The sequence below is a fragment of the Idiotropiscis lumnitzeri genome, chromosome 1 (assembly GCF_059441095.1).
Source record: "Idiotropiscis lumnitzeri isolate Australia: NSW breed Sydney's pygmy pipehorse chromosome 1, RoL_Ilum_1.0, whole genome shotgun sequence".
Lineage (NCBI taxonomy): Eukaryota > Metazoa > Chordata > Actinopteri > Syngnathiformes > Syngnathidae > Idiotropiscis > Idiotropiscis lumnitzeri.
The window spans coordinates 29,184,665-29,207,358 of NC_142391.1; the positions used below are offsets into that span (position 1 = coordinate 29,184,665).

Here is a 22,694-nt window from a genome sequence, read left to right on the forward strand (position 1 = left end):
CGTCGTAAGCACCCAAAACAGCGCGTCCAACCTTTTCTTTTTCACCACCCACAAAACAACCACGCTGTGCTGAAAGTTCAAAGTGAGAAGCAAGGTTGGACAAGTGACAACAGCCCATAACGGAGGCGACACCATACGAGACAACGTCTCAGTGGTGGATGCGATACCCCAGCACAGAGCTAAACATATAGCTCCTCTAGTTACAGTGGAGCGCACAGGATTTAAACGCCTCATGAACGTGGCCGACAAGAGGTACGAAAATATTTGCCGCAAACAGCACTTCCCGATATGGACAACATCGGGACGGGAGCGGAGACATGTCAAGCATTTTGCATCCACATCCGACTTGTGGTCGAGTCGCAACATGGATCCCTGTTTGAGCCTGAATGTGCATTACATAGACGACAAGTGGCGACCGCGCACCAAAGTACTCGAGACGGCACATTTTCCCGATGATGCACATTTGTTTATTTGCATTGACTTTTTTCCCCATTCTATTTAGCATTTTGTTTACAGGCAACTAGCGCCTTTGCACATGGCATTATTTATATTGTTTACAAAATACGTTTACACAAATCTAGGCCTTTGCAAATTGCATTACAGCATCTCGGCACAATATATTTGCAGAAAAAGATTTTGTGAGAGGTACCCTTTTTCTCCTGTTCTTTGTGACATTGGTCAAGTCATGCAAAGCAAGCTATTTGTAATGTTTATACAAATGATTTTTGTACTTTTATTTTTCATTGAAAGTAATGTGTACCAGTTGGTCAATAAAAAAAAAACAGTTAAGATGCATTTCCTGCATTTATTTTGATTTTGGTCCACGGGCGGAAATTTATCGCGCATTTATTGTTACCGAGGTAAAATTGCTTAATTTATCGGGATATTGATTTTAGATCATATCGCCCAGCCCTACTAGAGCGGTCACAAAACTAATCTTTTTATAATTTTGAATTTCATCAATTACGCTGAAAGTCACTGCTCCTTCTTCACCATCGGCCGATATATAGTCGACATGGCGGCGGAAGCTGCACTGATCTGCCTACTCCATCCTACTCACTATCAAACAATAACCTAAGATACTTAATACTTTGTGGCCAACCAATCACAGGACATATCAATACATATAGCCCACTGGTGTCAAACGCTGATCCCTGAGGAGGAGCGGTACCTCCTAAACCTGTAGGATTCCGGCCCTTGAGGACCAGAGTTTGACAATCAACAAGTCACACTCGCATTCACGCCCATGGACAGTTCAGAGTCTTCAAAGCCAAAATATGCAAGTTCTTGTCGTGTGGTAAAAAGAGGAAGTACAAAGTACATGGAGAAAATCCATGCATACATGGGGAGAACATGCAAATGGCACAGAGGCAAGATTCAAACCTCAGAACTGTGAAGCAGAAGTGCTAACCACTCCCCCACTGTGCTGTCCCGATAATAACAAAAGAAAAAGAAATAAAGCGAACACAAGGTCAGCTGCACTTGGTGTTTGGGTGGTGAACCGCTTCACTCTGTCATGTTTTATTGTTTTACAATTGACAATTAAGAATATTGAAATGTTCCTTAAACCGTTGCCTGTACAACTATTACATTCATGATAGTGTTGTTTTGCCTCTGATGCTAAAACAGTTTTCAAATTCTTCTCCCTACAGGACATAGATGTAAATAATGTCGAGGCCACAGACTTTCATTACACAATGCAATGTTCCATTATCTGGCCGTCAATCTAGACAATGCAGAAGTGAAAGCCTTTGGTTTTGCCAACAATGACAAAAAACACACTTAATGCACTTGGAAAGACCGCATTTGCTTTTTATTTACTGTTGCCTTCACATTTGAACCACATTGCCATCGCCGACTGTGTAATCAGACAGATCATCTGCTAGGATTATTAAGTTTTCTGATTAATTCTCTGGACTTGTTGTAGCTGCGTCATGGCTGGAACTACATTATCAGTTCCCAAGCAGCTTCCTCTTTTAGCTAAATGAGTTTACTGATAATACCATTTCACACAAAAGACACAGCAAAGATAAAAATACAAGTCACGAACACCGGACGTGGTTATTATTGCCCATTTGTGCTTATACACTTCCAAAGAGAAAGTCCTCAGATGTATTTAAGTTTTATTTATTTATTTTTTTTGATAAACTAAGTTTGCAAAGTTTAAACAAATTTTCCTCACATGTGTCTTAAATTGTGTGCATGACGGGGAACAGCTCTCCTTCCTTTTAAGGCCATTCTCGGGGCCTTAACGCTCTGCCTTGCCAAGATTCCACACGCGTGTGCACAAACACAAAGTGAGAGAACCCTGATGAATTTGGCGTCCGTCAAGTGGGCAAGATCCTGCCAGGGCCTTCGCCGCGGTGCACAAACGTACACGTATGCGCGGGCACGTGCGCGGCTCCGGCTCTATCATTAAGTCAATTACTTCAAGCATGTGGTTAGGCTCGCAGCTGGCAGAGAGGTTGAGGACTTCTAAATATAAAACATTCCCATGTCCACACATGCAACATCTCTCTCATTAACTTATCTTAAGCGTGCGAGCCAGAATACACACTTGCACCCACCCAGAGGCGCGACGCAGCTCTGTTTGCAGTGACCTTACAGATGGCTGTGGCGGCGACAACAGTAAAGTAAGCCACTTTGATTACGGGTTCTGGGCTCCTGGGGGACTGGGTGTGCAAACACGAGGCGCCTTGCAGCTGGACCAACTTGAAATATTGCAGCGCTTTCTATCATGACGCTCGGAGTTGACACATGAACGTGAGTTTCGTATTCGGGTCCGAACAGTCACTTGTTTGAACACTTGAGAGCATGTGGCTGAAGTGAGCGCCAAACAAACAGGAAGCAGCGTGGGAGGTGTACCTACTCACTAGAAAGCAAGGACAACATGAATTTGTGTATATTAGTTGAGGTCATTCAAAGTGGTGAAATGCTGTTACGTTCAACGATAGCCTGAATGCACATACTGAGGAAGCGTGTCACAGTAATCAATGATAGGAGGTCAAATTAGCACTTAACTCTTATAATCACTCGGTTTCCTTTAGCCTCTTTAAAGGGACAGAGTGCAAAATGTTTTGCCATCTCGTGGTGAACTAATAGAATGCAAGATCCAAAATTGGATGCGCGTGAATTTTTAAGCACATGCGCTACGGTCCTTCAGAGAGAACACACTTGAAAAGCCTACCACCAATCTCTTCACCAGAGGTGCGAGCAAAATGTCGTCATAAACAACTTCAAGTCATTTTCCCAGTGACAAAGTTAATATAATTAACAATTACCAGAGCAACAATTATTTAAAAAAAAAGTACGTTACAACTTTTTTTTTGCACATTATTGAATCTTATAGTATTTTTTTTTAATTGAACACTGACAAATCAAAACATTCCATACACTGTCACTTGAAAAATAATTACCTACGCTATCTGTGTCAACTACATTAACTGATGAGTTTAGCATAAACGGCCCAAATTTTTAATATAATAGAGTAGTAGAAAAAAATCAAAACAGTCCCGCCAAAAAGTTTAAACCATCCTCATAATGCGCGAGAAAGGCCCCATATCATGAGAGACCTCAGCTAAGTGAATGTCTACAGCAGGGGTCATGAACCAACCACCTGGGGGGGTCTTATAGATTGCTCCGGAGAGCATCTAATCCCGTCTGTCGTGCAATTCTAAAAACAGATAAAACCCTCACAGGAAGTCTTTCGAGAATGGCATAAACATCTATCTTTTTTTTTTTTTTTAATAAGGCACATACTTTATATGATGTGCTGAATATTAAAATACGACTTAAAATAGGTAGTAACTTCTGAATGATGTAACAGTTAGCACCAGGGAAAAGAAACAAAACTTGACATTATTTCCCAATAAAAAGACAAGAAAAGGAAGTCGAGCAGCTTCGCAGAATTCTAGTTCCACCGAATTCCGATTGATGAATTTCACATCTTGGTCAACATCACAGACAAACGAGTGGGTGTAGTTAAAATGCTTAATCAGTTACTGAAGGCCAAAGAGAAAACTAGATTCCAAGTATACATCAACAAAAATACTAAAATAGCTCTGCTTTTGTTTTGTTATGAAGCAAAAGTCATTGACACAATTATTTGAGACCAAAACAGCTGGATGCAGGAAATGACTTGTCCAACCCCCCCGGGTGTTGTGTGATTGACAGTTTCGACATGTGAGAGCTATATGTTGCTTTGTTATAGGGCTGGGCGATTAACCGAAATTTTACCGTTACCGAAATTTATTAGAATGACCGACAACATTTTGCCCTTGTCGGTAAATTCGGTGTCTAAAAAAAAAAATGAAAAAGGAAAGTCTTTTCTGTCTGCGGCGATGTTCATGCCTCTTTAAGTCTGCTCCAGCGCATGTAGTCACGTGACTCAGGCGCTGTAGAAGAATGTAAACACAAGACGCGTTCGTAGCTGGCGATTCAAATTCAGAAGCGGCTGACACGGCTAAAGACGAAGTAACGTTAGTTGAAATTGGTCTTGTCGCGCTTGTCCCAAAAAGAAATTCGACATCTGTCGTTTGGAAATGTTTTGCGTTCCATAAAGACGATGTTTGCGCAAAAGAACATGAACTACAAAGTGCGTCGTAAGCACCTGAAACAGCGCGTCCAACCTTTTCTTTTTCACCACCCACAACACAACCATGCTGTTGACTTGGAGCTTGTGCTAAAGTGAGAAGCAAGGTTGGACAAGTGACAACAGCCCACTAACGGAGGCGAAACCATACGAGAGAACGTCTCAGTGGTGGACGGGATAGCCTAGCACATAGCTAAAGATAGAGCTCCTGAAGTTACAGTGGAGCGCACAGGATTTAAACGCCTCAGGAACGTAGCCGACAAGAGGTACGAAAATATTTGCCGCAAACAGCACTTCCCGATATGGACAACATCGGGACGGGAGCGGAGACATGTCGAGCATTTTGCATCCACATCCGACTTGTGGTCGAGTCGCAACATGCATCCCTGTTTGAGCCTGAAATGTGCAGTACATAGACGACAAGTGGCAACTGCGCACCGGAGTACTCGAGACGGCACATTTTACTGATGAAGCACACGCGTTTGTTTGGCACTGGCATTCCATTGATTTTTTTTTTTTTCATTTTATTTAGCATTTTGTTTACAGGCGACTAGTGCCTTTGCACATGGCATTATTTAGATTGTTTACAAGATACCTTTACACAAATCTAAGCATTTGCAAATGGCATTACACCATCTCGGCACAATCTATTTGCAGGAAAAGATTTTGTGAGAGGTACCCTTTTTTTCCTGTTCTTTGTGACATTGTTCAAGTCATGCAAAGCAAGCTATTTTGAATGTTTATTCAAATGATTTTTGTACTTCTATTTTTCATTGAAAGTAATGTGTACCAGTTGGTCAATAAAAAAAAGCAGTTAATATGCATTTTCTGCATTTATTTTGATTTTGGTCCTCAGGGGGAATTTATCGTGCATTTATCGTTATCGAGGTAAAATTGCCCAATTTATCGCGATATTGATTTTAGGTCATATCGCCCAGCCCTACTTTGTTATATTATATAGTAGTGCATACATCTAATGTAATGCCAAAACAATATTACAAACCTTTGTCTGAGTTCTGAAGCCCACGATTTAGGATCCAATCACTCACAGTATATGATGTTAATTTACGTGCGTATGCGTGTGTTTGTACCTTTGGAGGATCATAAAGCTCCAACTGGTAACCCTCGCCTCCTCCGACTTCAGCGTCCCTGATCCTCCTGACCAGCAGGCGGCAGCGCTGCCATCGCGGCAAAGAGTCTGAGATGGTGTCGTCCACCAGCAAGTACCTCAGCTGGCCCTCTTTACAGCAGCTGCTGACCTCCGACCTCCTCTGCCTCATGCTCCCGCTGCGTAACCAACGGAAACGATCCAGGAAGTTGGAGGCTACTCCAGAGAGCGGTGACAACGCTGCGGGTGCAGTTTCAGAGTTGAGAGAAGAGGGGGGTTGTGAGGCAGAGGAGGGTAACGTTTGCTCAGATGTGAAGGGCGTGCTGCTTGCGGGGCCGGTGAGGGAATGGGTGGGGTTGTTGGCGGACAGGTCCTGTGATGAGGGGGGCCTGGGAAGAGGCCGTTTCTTAAAAAGTCGTCTGACAGACTGCCGAATCTGACTGACGGAGAAGTGTGTGACATCAGCATGTGCTGGACCGGAAGCTGAAGAGTCAGATATCTGTCGACTGTCTGTACCAGACAGCTCCTCGGTACTACGGCTACGGAACAACAGTGACCCGCCGTCAAATGTACGGGTCAAGCCCCTGAGCAGCACTGGGTTTCCTGAACGGGGGTTTCCCGCCGCACATCGCAGTGGCCGCTCTTGCTCTCGGCTCACCACGACCGGCTCCACTTTTGGCGACACCACAGTAAAAAGAGCTGCTCCTCCTGTTTGTCGACCCGCCTCCCGGTAGTCCTGCACCCCGGACAAAGCACTGATTCGTAATCGACCGATCATGGTCTGCGACGGAACCGGAGGAGCCGCCGGAGTGGTGCCGGAAGTGCTGCCGGGAGCGATGGAGCAGGTACTCTGCTGAAAAGGCGTGCCATCTTTGTCGACCTCACAGCAGAAATGCTGCTGGAAGAGGTCGGTGAACTGCTTGGAAAACGTCTCCGGCGGGAGGACGTCATGCTGAGGGCGCTCCCTGGCAAAGCTCCGGTAGTGTCCTGCAAGTTGCCGCGCTGTGGCGATGGCGTGCAGCTCGCAGAACTCCCTCCAGCCTCGCGGGAGCGCTGCCACGCCTGGGCCGCCTCCGACTGTCGCAGTGGTGCTGGCTATATGGATGTTACCATTCATTGCAGTAACCAAACCGGCTGAGAATCACTGCAGAGAAGCAAACACAGAAGGAACCAAATAAGAGAATGGCAGAAAAAGAAGTGTGAAAAAGTGAACAAAAAGGGATTCAAAGGGAAGGGAGAGATGGATGGCGGGTTACAAAACAGAGAGACGTGGAAATGTAATTAGGAGCAAATTGACATAATGCTGAGAGTTGTGCAATAACCAAATCACTAAAAAAAGAAATCCAGTCAAAGCATTTCTTTTAAATATTTGGAACTTTGTGAGGGAATATCCAAAATCTGATTTTATCTGCAGTCAATCTCAAACGTTACAAATTAGGTTACACAAGTCTCCGGACAAAAAAGTTCAATCTGCACTACCAGTCAGTTAAAGAGACACCGGTTCCCACGCAATCTTGGAGTCAACAGAATCATGACCAAAAGGAAGTGAGGAAATCTCTCCTGTCAGGAGTTGAAGCATTTCAAGGGCAAAAACGAGGAGAAGGAGTGCAAGCAATTACAAGGACTAAATCCGTTTGGATCCCCCCCCCCCGCACCGATTGCAGAAGGTCAAGAATGTTAAATGAATGAACACAGTAAGAAGTCATTGCGACAGACACTGAATGAGGTCTGACTAAGGAAGTATGGTTGGAAAATGTCTCAATCAACCACACTGCCGGCTTCACCATCTGTGTGCTCGGGTGTTGACACGTGACCCATTTGAAGGCGCAACTCCACCGAGCATGCATGCGCGCGCCTTTTGCCTTAGGATGAAGTGTTCACTGGGTCAGGGCCGCTTATGTGTGCACCAGATGTATGCCCTTTTCCTTTTCTACATTTACTTGGATTGCAGTCCAATTAGGAGGTAAGGCCAGATAAACTAAACGATCGCAAGGGAAATTTTAGGCAAAATGTTTATGCAAGTTTTTTTCAATAAATCAACTGTAAATGTTCATTGTAAGACATACTGACAACATTAAGTTTTAAAGTTGCACTTATTTCAAAGCCACGCTCTCTTTTTCTCGGGTGACTTAAAGTTGGAGTTTGCACTTTTAGTCAGATTAGTTTAAACTTCATGCATGACCTAACAGTTGAATATTATTAAAATCAGACCCAGCGCTGCCAACCCAAATTAACTTCCATTACCATTTGTCAGATTTTCCTTTTTTTTTTTTAACATCTTACATCGCAAGAGCAATATCATGATAGATATTGTTGAATATTATGTAATATGCTAAAAAGAATTATATAAACAGCTCAATTGCACAAAATCATTATTCTATATCCATAACACTGGCCAACAGCAAATTATAATCAGGGATGGCTTTATGTGTCCCGAAACGTAATTTTGACATTGGTTTGAAAAAAAAAAAAAGAAAAGGAATTCTACAGGTCTTTGAGATATTCTAATTTGTTTTTAAGTTTGACTTGTGGAAGAGTGTTGTTTTTATAGCTAGGATGTTTCAGAAAAAAATCCACTTGTTGCTGAACCGAACCATTAATATAAAGTAAATATTAATATTCTATTTTTCTTCATCTTATGATGAAAACCTGATGTGCTCGACAAAGGAGGGAACTGCAAGAGAGGTGACATTTCATGTCCCTCAAGGCAGCTTCAGTGGCTGGGGATCGGACCACCAACTCTTTCGACCTCAACCCGCGTTATCCTTTCGGGGTGGGCCCAGCTGGGCCGCATGGGTGCAGGGCCGGCAACCAGACGCTTGCCTTCGAGCCCCATCTCCAGGCCAAGCTTCAAAAGGGGGTGACTCCGGTGAGCCGCGTCGGGGCAAAGGAAAACTCAGTCCAATATTTGTTATCATCATAGGGGTCGTGCCTGGTCTGGTCCTTCACCCAGGATCCGTTTGTCATGGGTTGCATAAAGCCCCACACAACTTAGCTCTTAGGATCTTTGGGACACTCAAACCACTCCACCACCATCAGGTGACGGCGCAAGGAAGGGATTTCTTGTACTTGTTAATAAATTACAGCTTCAGGCTGTGTTATTGTAATGCATTTATTGCGTCAATTTTGCAATTGGCGCAGGCCTAAATCAAAGTACATGAGATTACTGTGTCTATTATGTATATCAGTAGCTATGGATGAATTAGTATTTACCGATTCTGTTTTCAACTGTGGTAAGGAAAGCAACGGTATTAAATGAGATTAATCAAATTCCAAATTGATAGACTGAAATTTTTTTGGTTTCTACTTAGTGCATTTTTTTAAACAATGTAGCATTTTTTCCACATTTACTTATGAAATGTGCACTGGCCAGCGTCTTGTTGACCTGGCCGTGCCGTGCTAATGATAGACATTGGATTTTTTTTTTTTTTTTTTATATCTGAAAGAATCAACATTCTAGCAAAGTGAGTTTGCGTTCAGTAGTTTTTGTAACAAAATAGCGACAATACAGGCCCCATTTTATGCCTCTGATTTTATTCAAATTATTATTGTAAAACAAACCGTGCCTTGACAAGAGGAACCTATCAGAAACTGTCGAGACAGAAGGTGTGACCAAGGGGTGTTGTTAATCATTTGCTGTGCACATGTTAACTGCATACACGCTAAACTGAAGACATGCCGAGTAAACGCAATGGTTGCATCTGATTACTACCTGTAGTTATGCCGTTTAAGGGCAACACTGATTGGGTCATTTGCTAGTCCAAGTGGACTGGGGTCAAATCACTTGTTCACCACCGACTTGTGCCCAGTTCATTAGGACCCTCTTCTTAGTAGTCTTTGTATGGGATAAAATCAACTTGTACTTAATTAAAGCAGACTAAAGTGTGCCAATTTGAAAGCAACTACTAACCCCAAACACCACAGGACAAAGTATTTATTTTGCAATGTTAAACTCCTGATTATTCGCTTAGAAAACTGGGAGGATTTTTTTCCCCTGAAACTTTCCTTAAAGCCAGAAATGCTACAGGCTCACATTTACTGTTGCTCTTTGAGCAGAATGAAAAGCCACAGCTGATAGCAAGCAACTCTTCTTATAATTAGAAAGACACAGCGTTATGGTTTGACAAATTAACCATTTATTTCAACAAAGAAACTGTTTGTAGTGATTCTATCCAAAGGAAATCCCGAACCTGTCCATCACCTCTTCAAACACTCTACTTTAGTCCACTTGTGAGTCGCGACAACAAGCACATGTATGCATAAATATCCACGAGTGGAGGCTCAGTCTGCGGGTGGGATCAGACAAGCAAAAACGAGCAAAATAACAAGTTTGAATAGCCTGATGTCGTTCAAGGATATATAAAGATATGAAAAGACACTTTACTTAACTTTAGTAGCTACTAACTACTAAAATATGAGTTAAAGAGTTCGCATAAACCTACAATACATACCAGCTTCCTCCCATGCAGCAGTGAAGTGTCTTTTCTATAAACAGGAAGCTTGACTGTACATGTGTATATTTGTGAATATGTTCAAATGTGTGTGTGTGCGCGTGTGTGTGTGGAGGTGGGACGCTCACTAGCCCAAAATAAAAACTAAAAAATTAAAAAACACAAGGCATAGAAGGGGAGTGCTTCTTTGTATTCAGCAAAACATGCTCCAACATGACAAATTATCTCCCAACCAAATCTCTCTCCAGGTCCCCAGTGACGCCACTTGACGACACGGCGGCCACTTCTGCATATAGTGTTATGCACTAAGCTTTTAGCTGAATTGGGGATATTTTTCCACAAAATCACACATACCAAAAAAACAAAAACAAAAAATGTGGCATCTTGAAATATTGCGTCACTGCAGTTCCTAGAGAAGACCTGTCACCACGACCAATCCCCTTCCTGTAACAGATCATGCGCAGAGTGCGCTCCCTTTGCGCCCCTGCAGCTGGCCCTCCTAGAAGGCGCTTTCTATCTGCATGGCCAGCCCAGCGATGACTCAGCAATGAGTGACTCAACATGCGCATACATGCACACACACTTCCTCTTACTATATCCCTTTGGGGGGCTCATGGTCATCCTCATAGCCCGGTCCTCCTGTTGTGTGCATCTGCAGATGAGTTCACGTTCATGCAATTAGTATCGCTGAATTCCAGTTGTGGCGGAAACATTTTTGAAACACTTCTACTCTATTGACAAGAAGACTGTGTAGACAATCAACTACCTACGGAGCTCAAACCTATGGACAGTTCAGAGATTTTCAATGAAAATGCAGGAATTCGGAATGTGGGGGAGGAAGCCAGGGAACTTGGAGCGGCACTTTAAGTGAGGACCCTAACCCAAACGTCAGAACTTTGAGACAGACGTGCCACCTCAAACCACATTCCGTCAACAACAAACTCCTCGTTTGGCCATCCGCGGACTTGGGTGTAATTTGGTTCACTCTTCACAAAAAGTCAGAGCATTGCGGAAATGACAAATCAATGCATATTTGGGCTTGTCAGCATCGTCTCTGATTTAAAAAGTATACAAATAAAAAAATGCCAGCGTGAATACTAAAAGGAGGAGGAGTTTGACTAAAATGCATACTGCTGTGTGTGAAAACACTCTTAATCATTTGTGAGCCCTCATCTGTCTCACCTTACTTCGTGTATTAAGTCGATTCTTTCCTGCTCTCTGGGTTCAATACAAACATGCCCATCAGCCACAGGGTAAGTCCCATTTAAGACAGAGGAACTACTGAGGCTGCCGCTCAATCACATCATCTTCAAATCAAAAACAGGCAGCATGGCCTTTATTGAACATACTCACGTGTCAAACAGCTGCCGGTTTAAATAATTTTCCAGGAAAGCAGCTTGCGAAAAGAATCAAGACTAGTTTTCCTCTGAGTGTCTCGTGCCGTTAGTAGAAAAATAAAATGCATATTAATAACTGCTATAAAACTTAACTTGAAAACCCCCTCAAACCTTCCGCACTTTGTCTCTCTTTTAGTCGTGTAATAGTGTTGTTAAAAGAAACCAAAAAAAAAAAAAAAAACAGTGACCTTGTGATGGGCATTTAAAAAAAAAAAAGTGCTGAGGAACGAATTCACAGAATCATGGTTAATCAAGACTGTTAGTCATAGTTTTCATCAAGGAGGCTCTCTGTTTCAAACACTTGACAATACAGATGGAAGCCACAAGACTAAATATGTACCAACCCAACATTGAAACGATACATCATACGCTCTTCCTTAACAATTTCTAATGGAGCAGGACGGAAGCAGGATGCATGACAAACACACGCCGATCCATCATGTCCTCAGGACTAATCACATGACTCGCTTGTTTGATTTTAGCGCAACCTTGAATCGACGTCAGACACGCCATGACAAGCTGCAGACTTCACCACATATTGTATATCCAGACTGGCCCGTAAAGATGGTTGCTCACTGAGCGGCGGAGGTTTGTGAGTGTTTATGCACATCCAGAATATTGTGTTTTTTCCCCTCAGGGTTTTTTTTCTAGGTTGCAAAGATGTTGTTAAACTGTGTTTCTTGTCGCAAAGAAATGCTGAACATATTGACAATTTGATGGCGAGCAAAAATAAAAAAGAAGCGAGGGGGCGGGTCTTGCAACTTGTAATGTAATACAGTAACACATACTGCATTGCACAATTAGGTTACTTTCATTCATGAGAAAACCATTTCAACTCGACAAATCATCAAATTTAATCACAATTTAATCATCACTAAACTATTGACTGGGGAACTTCCAGTTTTTTTTTCTAACTAGCATTGGTGTGCCATTCATAAGATTAAATTAGAGTCAAGTTAAAACCCTCAACATGTACTGAGCTACGTCCTCTCTGAATGTCGGTCTAACTTAATGAACATAATAGGCACATTCCTAACATTTACACAGTGAACATTACATCATGAATGCGACAGCTTGGAGTGCAAATAATTAAAAGTGATCCTTGTACTTGCAAAGTTGCATATAAATGTCACCTTGCAATCTTTTATTAGCTTGCTCCATTTTCACACAGCAAACAATCAGGACTTGTATAACATGCAGACAACACTCGGGTTGTTTTACTCGTGATCAGTCTTTAGCTAGAGACCAGTCTCGAGAAAAAATTCAGATGGTATTGTGGCTCTGAATTGCACTTGCAGGAGTGGGAATAATTCAAGTAGTGCGACACACATCAGAAAATAACTCAATGCTTTTCGCGACTCCCACAATGACTGTGCACTAACTCTTGTGTCATAAACAATGGAAGACTCTCATGTCACCGGAATTCGGCACGGAACGTGTTATCAGTCTCTGCCCCTCAGCACCAGAGTATAAAAACGCCACCGTGAGTATTTTTAGGCCATAGAATGTTTATGTTCTATTTTGGAGACGCAACCAAACATTCATTGATACATTTTTTATGCTGTTTCTCCTCACGGGGGTCACAGATGTTTTGTTTTTGTTTTTTCACAGGACCTACAATTTCATTAGGGCAGGGTCAGTCCAGAATGTCCTTTGGGGTAAATAAAAGCTTCATACAACGTGACCTAACGGTTCAGTTGGACCCCCGGATACTTGCGGGGATTCCCCATTTCCCTCCATTTTTTGTGGAAAACTCGTATTAAATGATAATCTGCATTTTTTGCAGAATTCCCCACCAGTGCATTTTAAAGGGCTTTGGTTCAAAACTCGGCATCAACTCTGGCACACGGCATAATCATGCAGAATTGTGAATACAAGGCCATATACAAAAATGAATTGAGTGAGAAGCAACAAGCGCAAGTTACCAAGAGATGAATTTCGCTTATGCAGCTGGTACGAGGGTCGTCTTTTGATGCAGACTTGGTAGTCACAAATTATACCATCCTCTCGTTATCTGGTCATATGTGAAGGGATTCTTGTGCTCCGAGCTATCTCAAACAACTGACTCTTTCCATTACTATCAGTGACAGGCATAGCTCTATCCCAGCAGCTTGTGATCTAACTGGACTGCATGACATGAATTGATCAGACACATCAAACGCAGTTTTCCCGAAAATGTGGAGCAGAAGAAAAAAAAAAAAAAAAAAAAAAAAAAACATGGCAGCATGTGCATCACAGGCTCTGGGATGAAAAACAGATTTTCTTACCACCTTTGAATTTTCATTGTGTGAGTCACAAAGTGAATCAGTGCGGGTTACACTTACAAAGCATAGCGAGTGTGTGGGCACGAGGGGGTTATTAGAAGCAAGAAGGGGAGGACATAAAACAAGAAAGCTAAACGGAGAAAAGTTAGGCAAGAGTCATTGAAAGATGAGGAAATAATAATAAGGAGGGCAGGAAGTGTGAAGATCAGAGAGCGGGGGAGGAGGCGGGGCGCCAGGTTTGTGAGGGGGAGGTCCAGGTGGTAAAGTCAGACTGAGTGGCGGATCTTAACTCTGACGGGGTTACAATCACATAGACAGAAAGCTACAAGAAGTTCTGCCCCGGCAAGCAGTGACTGCTATGTAAAGACAACGTACATTGGACACGCACTTATGCTGACATCATTGGTGCGGACTGACTGATTGTGCTATATAGTTGATTGACAAATTTGAGACTCGCACAGGCTTCAGCTTTTCCAGACGAGCTATTATAACTGTGGTGAAAATCCACTCCACGTTTTAATTTCCTGTTCTGTCAATAAAGTGCAATCTAAAGAGCAGTGAAAAATAGCAATGGCAAAAGAAAACCCATGACTCATCTGGTAGAGATGTTTCTGTGATGGAGGATTACGACTGATAGCTCATCCAATGAAACGCCCTCTAAATCGTTTCCAAGGACAACATCCCAAGTGGTTCTTTGTTTAACAATGTGTCACGTCAACGCACTACTCGTCCATCTAAAGAACAGAGCTCGTTCGCATCGGCAGAAAAGTTGTTCTGTCATCACCTGATGACTAGGTTGGTTAGACAACGCTTGTTTTTACAAAGAAGACAACTTAGGGTACAGTTCAACAACATCATAGTTGATGTCTTTTCGAACAAGCCAAACAATCCCCATCCTTGCAGGACTATAAAAAAAAAAAAAAAAAATGAAAATTGTATAATATATACCAGGCCTTTAGTTAGGGAACATCACAATGTACAGAAAAACTACGAGCTCAGACAAAACCGTATCTTTCGTCGCCATATTTGTGATAGGCCAGTGCAGACTTTATGTAAGTCATGCAACTGCGCTGCAAACATTAGCAGTGCATTAAAGCTACTCTTTGCTGGAGAAGCCTTCCATGCATAAACGCGACTACTGTGTTAACAAAACCAAACATATCGTCACAGTCAAGCGGAGACGTTCTACGTCCCAAATTTGCATTGTTGACAAATCCATTCCATTGACCACTTTAGTAATTGTTGAGGAATCTAAAGTGTTGAAAATGGCCTTCTCGTCTTTAATGATTCAATGCCAAAGTTTCAACAAAAATGCAGTTGTTTTGGATTACCCACCAACGATTTGTGAACAGTCCCTTCAATTTGATCTTAAATTCTTGACCATTACCAAAAAACAAACAAACAAAAAAAATCTAACAAAAAAAGGTATTCTGGAAGTAGTAAAGTGGGGAAGATGTTGGTAACCAGGATTTCCAGCCAATAACCTTTTATTAATTTGTTATTAAAAGCAGGCCACTCCATGTTATCCAACTCCATAGTTAGGAAGAAGTGACGCCATGTGACCTTTTTCAGTAAACTTTCACTTCAAATATTATAATCAAGCACGACAAGTTGCTGCGAAAGGCCAGCGGGAGCGCCGCTGTGCTAAAGTGCACAACTTTGTGATGGCAAGCAAAGGAGACGAGGGGTGATGGGTCTCAGCATCCCTCCATGTTTGTGTTGAGACGCAAGATCGCGCTGAAACACACACGCACACACATGCACACGCACGCTGCTTGCATAATTGAAGAACTTTTTGTAAAGGAGGAAGCAACACAGAAACATGAGATAACCTTAGTCTTACTTCCCACAGCCTGAGCGGCGCATCAGCTGATATGTGTTAAAATGAGAAATACGCCTTAAGCGACTTTGCAAAACAGACCGGTCGAAGTCGTTTCTCAGAAATTCTTCCGAATTTAATTAAGTTAAAATACCAACGCTGACGGGCTTTGGCAATCTGAAACCACCCCCCTCCCTGCCTTTATATTTGTCATTTAGTAACCACTGTATCCTGGTTGGATTTAGGAGACACATTCAATATTTTCAAAAAACCTTTTTGCCCCCTAGAAAAGCACGCACAAACATGAGGTAGTAATCACTTGGAAAGTCAGCAAAAGTTAAGAGTTACATGTTTGGTTAGCTTTTTTGTTTTTCTTTCCCCTTTGGAGTGCATTCTCCAACTCAGTTCTGCATTCCCACAACAATGCGTGATCCGACACGACACAATGCTGCTATTCTTAAGACGCACAGAAATAAAGCTGTGCTGCTCTTGGGCCATTTCCTGTGGTCTGGGAACGAGGAGGCGCGTTGGGAAAACTGAAAAGCACCAAGCGACGTCTGAAACTATGAGGAATACACAGACTCAGAATGAAGTGGTGCAAGATGAGACAATTCCACGAAAGGCACAGAGACAAACGCTCCTGGTGGCAAACAGTCCACAAACTCTTTCAGTATGACTAATAAAAGATGTCGACATAAACCCAGCGGTCCGTCACAATCCTCACTAAGAGAGAACCTGGCATGTTGAGGAAATAATAAAGCACACGGATCTAATGACAGAGATGAGTAGAGACATCTTGGCAGGATACACACGTGATAAGTGATCGTGGGTGGTGGGAAGGGGGAGGCGTGATGGGCTTGGGGAATGGAGCCAGTCGCGAGAATCAGCGCTCACAGACAAGACAGAAGATTGTTAATGATACACGACAAGCACAAAGCGATGGTTTTCAGCGTCTCTATCACCAAACATACGTGCCTGTGTTCCACTCACCCCCCCAGGTTGCAGGTTAATTGGCTTCAGATTGGCATGTGTGAGTTACTCTTAAAAAAATGGCAGTTGCATTTCTACAAGGCAAATACAGCGAGTGCTGCATGTTCAGTTCTTATTGTGAGTCGTACTCCCAAGTGGACTGTGCATAACATACATTTGAGACAATAGAGCTTGAATGCAGCCACACAGACTGAAAGCAAAAAAAAAAAAAGCCTGACTCCCTTGCTTATCCAAGAACATGAAACACAACTTATCGCTGGAATCTTTAAACACACGCTTGTTTGCAGGAAAGCTCAAAGCAGCAATCCATCATTCACATCCGCGCCAAGATGAATTCACACCGTACAAGCACGCCTCAAATATTCCACACTGGGAATATGAAGCCATCTCTCACTGAGCTTACGCTAGCCATGACAGTGACTCATTCTGAAGTGTGAATAGTTTGATTAATTTCAAACTGTGAAGACTCCTAACAATATCGTTGATGTGAAATACTGACGCGGGAGTTCGGAATAATTAGAGTGTGTCTCATCTGACTTCCCAGAATTCTAATTGCAGAGGAGAGGTCCAAACAGGTTTGAGGAAAGTGGTCAGAAAGACAACTTTCTGGTGGTGTGTGACTGCTAACGTCTCAATTATACAGCGGCGACATTTCTTTAATGCAAATTTATGATGATTTCGACTCTTTTCCCGGACAAAATATTGAATGGAGCTGCAATATATCATCCAGACGACATTTTTCAGTTCAGTCTTGCGCCCATCATGTCTTTCGCTCACTCTTTTTATACTTGGACATAGATCCTACTTGTTCGCAATAAAAACTTGAACGGAATGGGATTGATCAGGTCAGAAAACACCGAATGGTGTGTGTCCACGAAGCATTTTTATCCCAATCAGGCATGTAATCCTAATAAATGTGTCCATGTAAATGTAGCCACTGTGATTGTTCCATGTGCATCCAACCGCAATGCAACTCTTCTTAGCTTTTATTATATATATTGTAATTCAAGGGGATCAATCTAAATTCTGTCGCGGACAAAATCGTAGGTAATGTTTCACTTGGAGGGCAAATTGATGGATAATTAGTTTTGGAGTCAAAAGGCAAGTCATTTTTTTCTTTTTAATTAATTTTAAAGCGGGGATTGACAACTTAAAAAAAATGAAAATAAATAAATCTCAAGGCAACGCCTCAAATTTCATTGTTGTTAAAAGTGAAGCCAATTTGCAAGACACATGATGCACATGATTTGCCTTCACAGGCGATATAAAATGATGCTGCAGGCTGTATATGGCCACAAGGCCTTGAGTTCGTCACCTGCATTATAATTTGCTATCAAATATAATGAAAATATTAATCTTCCGCAAGGTAGCTGTCAAGTCATGAATAAATACACTCAGTAGGGGTTGAACAACTTGAGACTTTTTGTTGTCGCCGTTATGGTGATCATAGTCAAGTCAATGTTGATGAATCAATGATGTCACTGATATTTTGTGAGGATTCGGGCCATTTGTCAGCTAGTCTTAGCGGATGCCTTTTCAGACAGGCGTTAATAGAACGTGCTTTTATTATATTTGAAGAAAGACTAGCAAAAATGGAGTCTCATTTTTAGTAGCACAAAAGACGATTCAAAACGGTTTCCAATTGCCCAAATGTGAGGCGAAGATGAAGCCAAAATATGACAGAACGAAATGTGTATACAAGAAATTAAAGGCACTTTTCCATAACATGACCCCTTCAAGAATATTAATTATTAAAAGGTGAATTTTAGTTTCTGCTGAGTTCCCTTCACACTTGAAAAGCAGTTAAAATGTATAATATGTTACTGAAAATGATTCCCTTACGGTTAATTCATGTTTAATGATGGCGAAAGTTTGAAAAAAAAATTATAGCATCTCGGCAAGAATCTTGTTTCACTGAACGAGTAAAGTGTTGACGACATGTGCTCTTACAGAGACATGTGACTTGCAGTATTGCCAGAGAAAAACTAGCATGCACTAAATCCATGTGGAGAAAAAAAAGTCAAAATGTACCCACCAAGGGTAAGCTAAGCGTCCTGTGACTAAACAGCAAACAATTAGGGCGTTTTTGTGCTGACCGCATCTTCACACCAAGAACCAACTGCAGCACCGGCAAGCGGACACATGTCCTACCCCCACCCCAACAATGTTGCCTGCACAACTGCAACTAAACTGGACCTGTAATCAACATTTTTCCCCAAAAAACAAGATTGCGGTGGAGGAACATATCGGAGTAAAGACACCCAAGTACGAACTCTCTGTAATTATGGCTGCTTTGAAGGCGACACTTTTGTGTTTGCCTCATTGCAAACACCAACTTAAAATGGGAATTCTGTATTAGTTGTTTTGCTTCCCCCCAAAAATAATTTTAAAAAAATCACGGCATTAGTAAATCTTCTATGACCTTATATGAATTGAATAAAGAGCATTAACATTTATCAATGTAATAAGCTATTTTTGATTAACAATTCAATGTAAATAAAGAAATGGAACAAGTGTCAATGCAACTAAAATAAAGTAAAAGGACTCACCCATTTGAGGTGTCAGACAGGCCGTGGACATGTTTGTATCTGCATGTAGTTTATTATTGTGGTATACTCAAATAAATGTAATATTGTTTTATACAGGGGTTCTCTTCACATACTTGGAATTGTTGCTTAAGAGTATTTGTATTTTATTTGAGTCATGTTGTACTGCGCAATCAGAACATTGCCCAAGTCATTTCTTAACCGATAATTCGTTTAGCAATTTTTCTTCATCTTTGCCATCATTGACAGACTTCTGCTGTCATCACAAAAAACACAGGAAACGTTGAGACCACAAAAAAAAGCAAATTGTGTTTACTTGCCCTTTAAATGATAACTGCGCTTTAGTGTCATGAAATGTGCTGACATCACACGTGATGACGGCTTGAACTTCAAATTGCACCACTTTTCTGCTGTACAAAGTTTCTTTCTCTTCCATATTTCCGCTCTAATTTGGCTCTTCCTTTTTAAATTCCCATTCCGATCCGTCAGGCAATTATCTCCCTCTGTGGCTCTCTTCCTCCACCCCTGTTCCTTCGCTGCCTTCCACTCCCGCAATGCTGCCGTTTGTCCATCCTCACTCGTGGTCTCGTCAGCGGAGTTCTTGGAAACCCCGAGTAGAGAGGAAGAGACGAAGGCCGATAGCGTCGAGACGTGAGGCCGTGGTCACGTGGACTGATCTGCCAGCCATGGCGGACATCCTGTTTCTTCTTGAAAAATTAACCATAATTCAAAGCACAAATGCCATGTTTCATGTATGTCCTAAGCCCTTTAAATAGATATATAATATGTTAAGAAAAGGTGTTATCAATAAATATGATTGTAAGCCGCTGTAACATTATGCACAGTTTGAACACAAACACTGGACTTAAATGGGGGACGGTACTTAAATCACGATTTAATTAAAATGTTAGAAAGTTCCAAATGTTAGACCAAAGTCAATGTTTGAACAGAAACAGTTCTGAAGATTAAATGCAAATGCATTGTTTATAAAGTTCAATACAACTGAATTGTATTATATATTATAACTAAATGTCCTCAAATGTATTAAAAACAGGGTAAAGCCACAGTTAAAATTATGGACAGAACTTTGATATTCTAAAGAAATTAAAACGCTTTAAAAAAATAAAGATTTATTGCTCACAGCTGCTTTTTTTGAAAAAGCCTCTTCTCCCCATATTGGCCAAAATCTGATTTAAGTCTTATTATGCCTTTTTCTTTTCTAATTTTGATTTTGGCACACTAATTCGCCTGAAATTTGTCGTTTTCTATTTTTTTTTTTAAATCATAAAGCATGTCACGCGGTCATTTGAAAGATGAATTCACTACAAATTTCTGTTGATATATTCTTTTTACAGTTTTTTTATTAAAAATAAAAATAATAAAAATCAAAACAACACATATGTAGCCTCGTTACAAAACGTGAGAGGAAGATCACAGATCTTTCTGTTTTTGTACGACAAGCGCTTCCAATAATACGCCATTAAGTGGTTACCCTTTTCTTCTGAGTCATTCTGATTGGTTAGAACTTTGGCAAAAGCCACTTCTGACATCTGCGATTGGGTGACTGGATTATACATAGGTGGAACTTCTGCAAATATATGAGGACGGCTCTATATTACGTGATTAACCGTCCAGTCTCCAAATTAAAAAAAATGTTCTATTTTAATAAATAGCATACACATGGGAATTTATGTATTTATTTACTTTACGAAAATGAAATGATTTTTTAACTCCAAAAACGTAACGGCAGCGATTGGGTGATCAAGAATGAGGAGGTGGAACTTCCACTTACATATACATCGGCCTCCGTCTTCAGCCACGGAGGGATATGACTAGTTTTCCCTATCACAGCAACGCGTTATGCCAATGGTGGTTACGCAGCATGAGAAGAATTAAAACCGAGATCCATCCGCTCATCCATGCCAAGGCCGTTCGTATATCGAAAATAGAGGTCATTTTTTTACGAAGACTTTGTGAATAACGCGAAACGTACGTCAAAGGGGGCATCCGTAACTCGTCTTTCCACTGTACTACACAACATTGGTCAACAATTTTTTCCTGATGTATATATTTTGGAATCAGACCCAGATGAACTGAGATGATTTTTTTCCCCTCCATCACATCAAGTATTCATAATAATAACATAATAATTGAATATGTAATATAGAGTAGGAACATATTTAGTAATATTCTGGTTACGTTCACCAATAGGTGGGATTTTCTTACTGAAATGTCATAGCTATAAATTACAACACATGGTAAAATCGGGACTGAGTAGGCTTTTACAGATCAAACTTAAAAAGAAAAAAAACACTAATAATATATATATATATATATATATATATATATATATATATACACACACACACACACACACACATATATTTACATACATACATACACACACACACACATCTCAAAAACCTGATGTGCAAGGAAAAAAAAGCACGACACGAAAATCACCGTAAATAAAATCATAAAATAAAAAAAAAAACTTTGTCCTACGCAATGTCCACTTTGGTATAAAAAGTGGGTTTCCCTGATGGCAAAACGTATTTTCCAAAGTCAATCTTTTTCACCACATCATCATTGCACAACAATCACAAAGCCCAGAAAACATTGGTAATTATCCCAGAACTCGCATTCCTCAGACAGGGCGGGAAAAAAAAGGTCTGAATGCGAGAAATCCCAATCTAATTAATTAATTAATTGATTAATTTTGAGAATTGAGGACGCATATACTGTAACACATGAGTAAAAACAAAAATTATCTTATAAAGGGCATTTTTGGGAAATTCTCGAGAAATTACGAAAATCAAACAATTATAGAAGAAAGCATCATCTAACACTTTAAATAACGTCTAATTCAGAGTCTGAGAAATATGTTTGTGAAAATGTCCAATAAAACATACTCATCATGGATGTCATGTGTGCACCTCAATAGATCTCTTGCAGCCAACATCCAGGATTACAACTGTAGCTGTGTTTTGCTTCTGTCTTTGCTTTTCACTAGTGATCAAAAGACAGAGCGTTATGTGCTCATTTGTCATTAAACATAAGAGTGTTTAAAACTGTGCCTTCTAATATAATATTAGAAAAGTAAGCTTCTGTTTGGATTTATTGAAAAAAAATGTTTTAATGGATGGGTGAGAAATTGGTATTGTGCCCTGATGGATGTGAGTGGTAATACGGTGAAGACTATAATAGTGCGATCTTGTTTACATTCCAACTTTAGAGGGCACTTGCTGTGTTTTTTTTCTTTAGGATTAGCTCTTGTGAGTCGGACACCTTGGTACCCTTTATGGCACAAAACGGTATCAAAACTAGGACATACAAAAAGCTACTAAAGTAGCATTTTAACTTCAATTAACACTGTCTTTGTAATCTTTTGTTTATCCATCCATTTTCTTAAGGTGCTTATCCTGCAAAGGGTACAGGTGAGCTGTTGCCAATCCCTGCTGACTTTGGACGAGAGGCGTGTTACACTATGGACTAATTGACAGTCAGTCATTGGGCAGATGTAGACAG

The 22,694-nt window shown here is 41.1% G+C and overlaps 1 protein-coding gene across 3 annotated transcripts in view; it reads right to left on the reverse strand.

The window, feature by feature from the left end:
- sh2b3 (SH2B adaptor protein 3) overlaps positions 1-22,694 on the reverse strand; it is a 51,452-nt gene that overhangs the window by 23,964 nt on the left and 4,794 nt on the right. For 2 of the 3 annotated variants that reach the window (XM_088294166.1, XM_088294149.1), the window contains exon 2: positions 5,683-6,843. In XM_088294166.1, coding sequence (XP_088150292.1) covers positions 5,683-6,816 — 1,134 coding nt within the window. In that variant the 5' untranslated portion in view covers positions 6,817-6,843. Of the gene's footprint in view, positions 1-5,682; positions 6,844-10,150; positions 10,262-22,694 lie in introns of those variants that run through there. The other variant, XM_088294156.1, reaches the window with a different exon arrangement.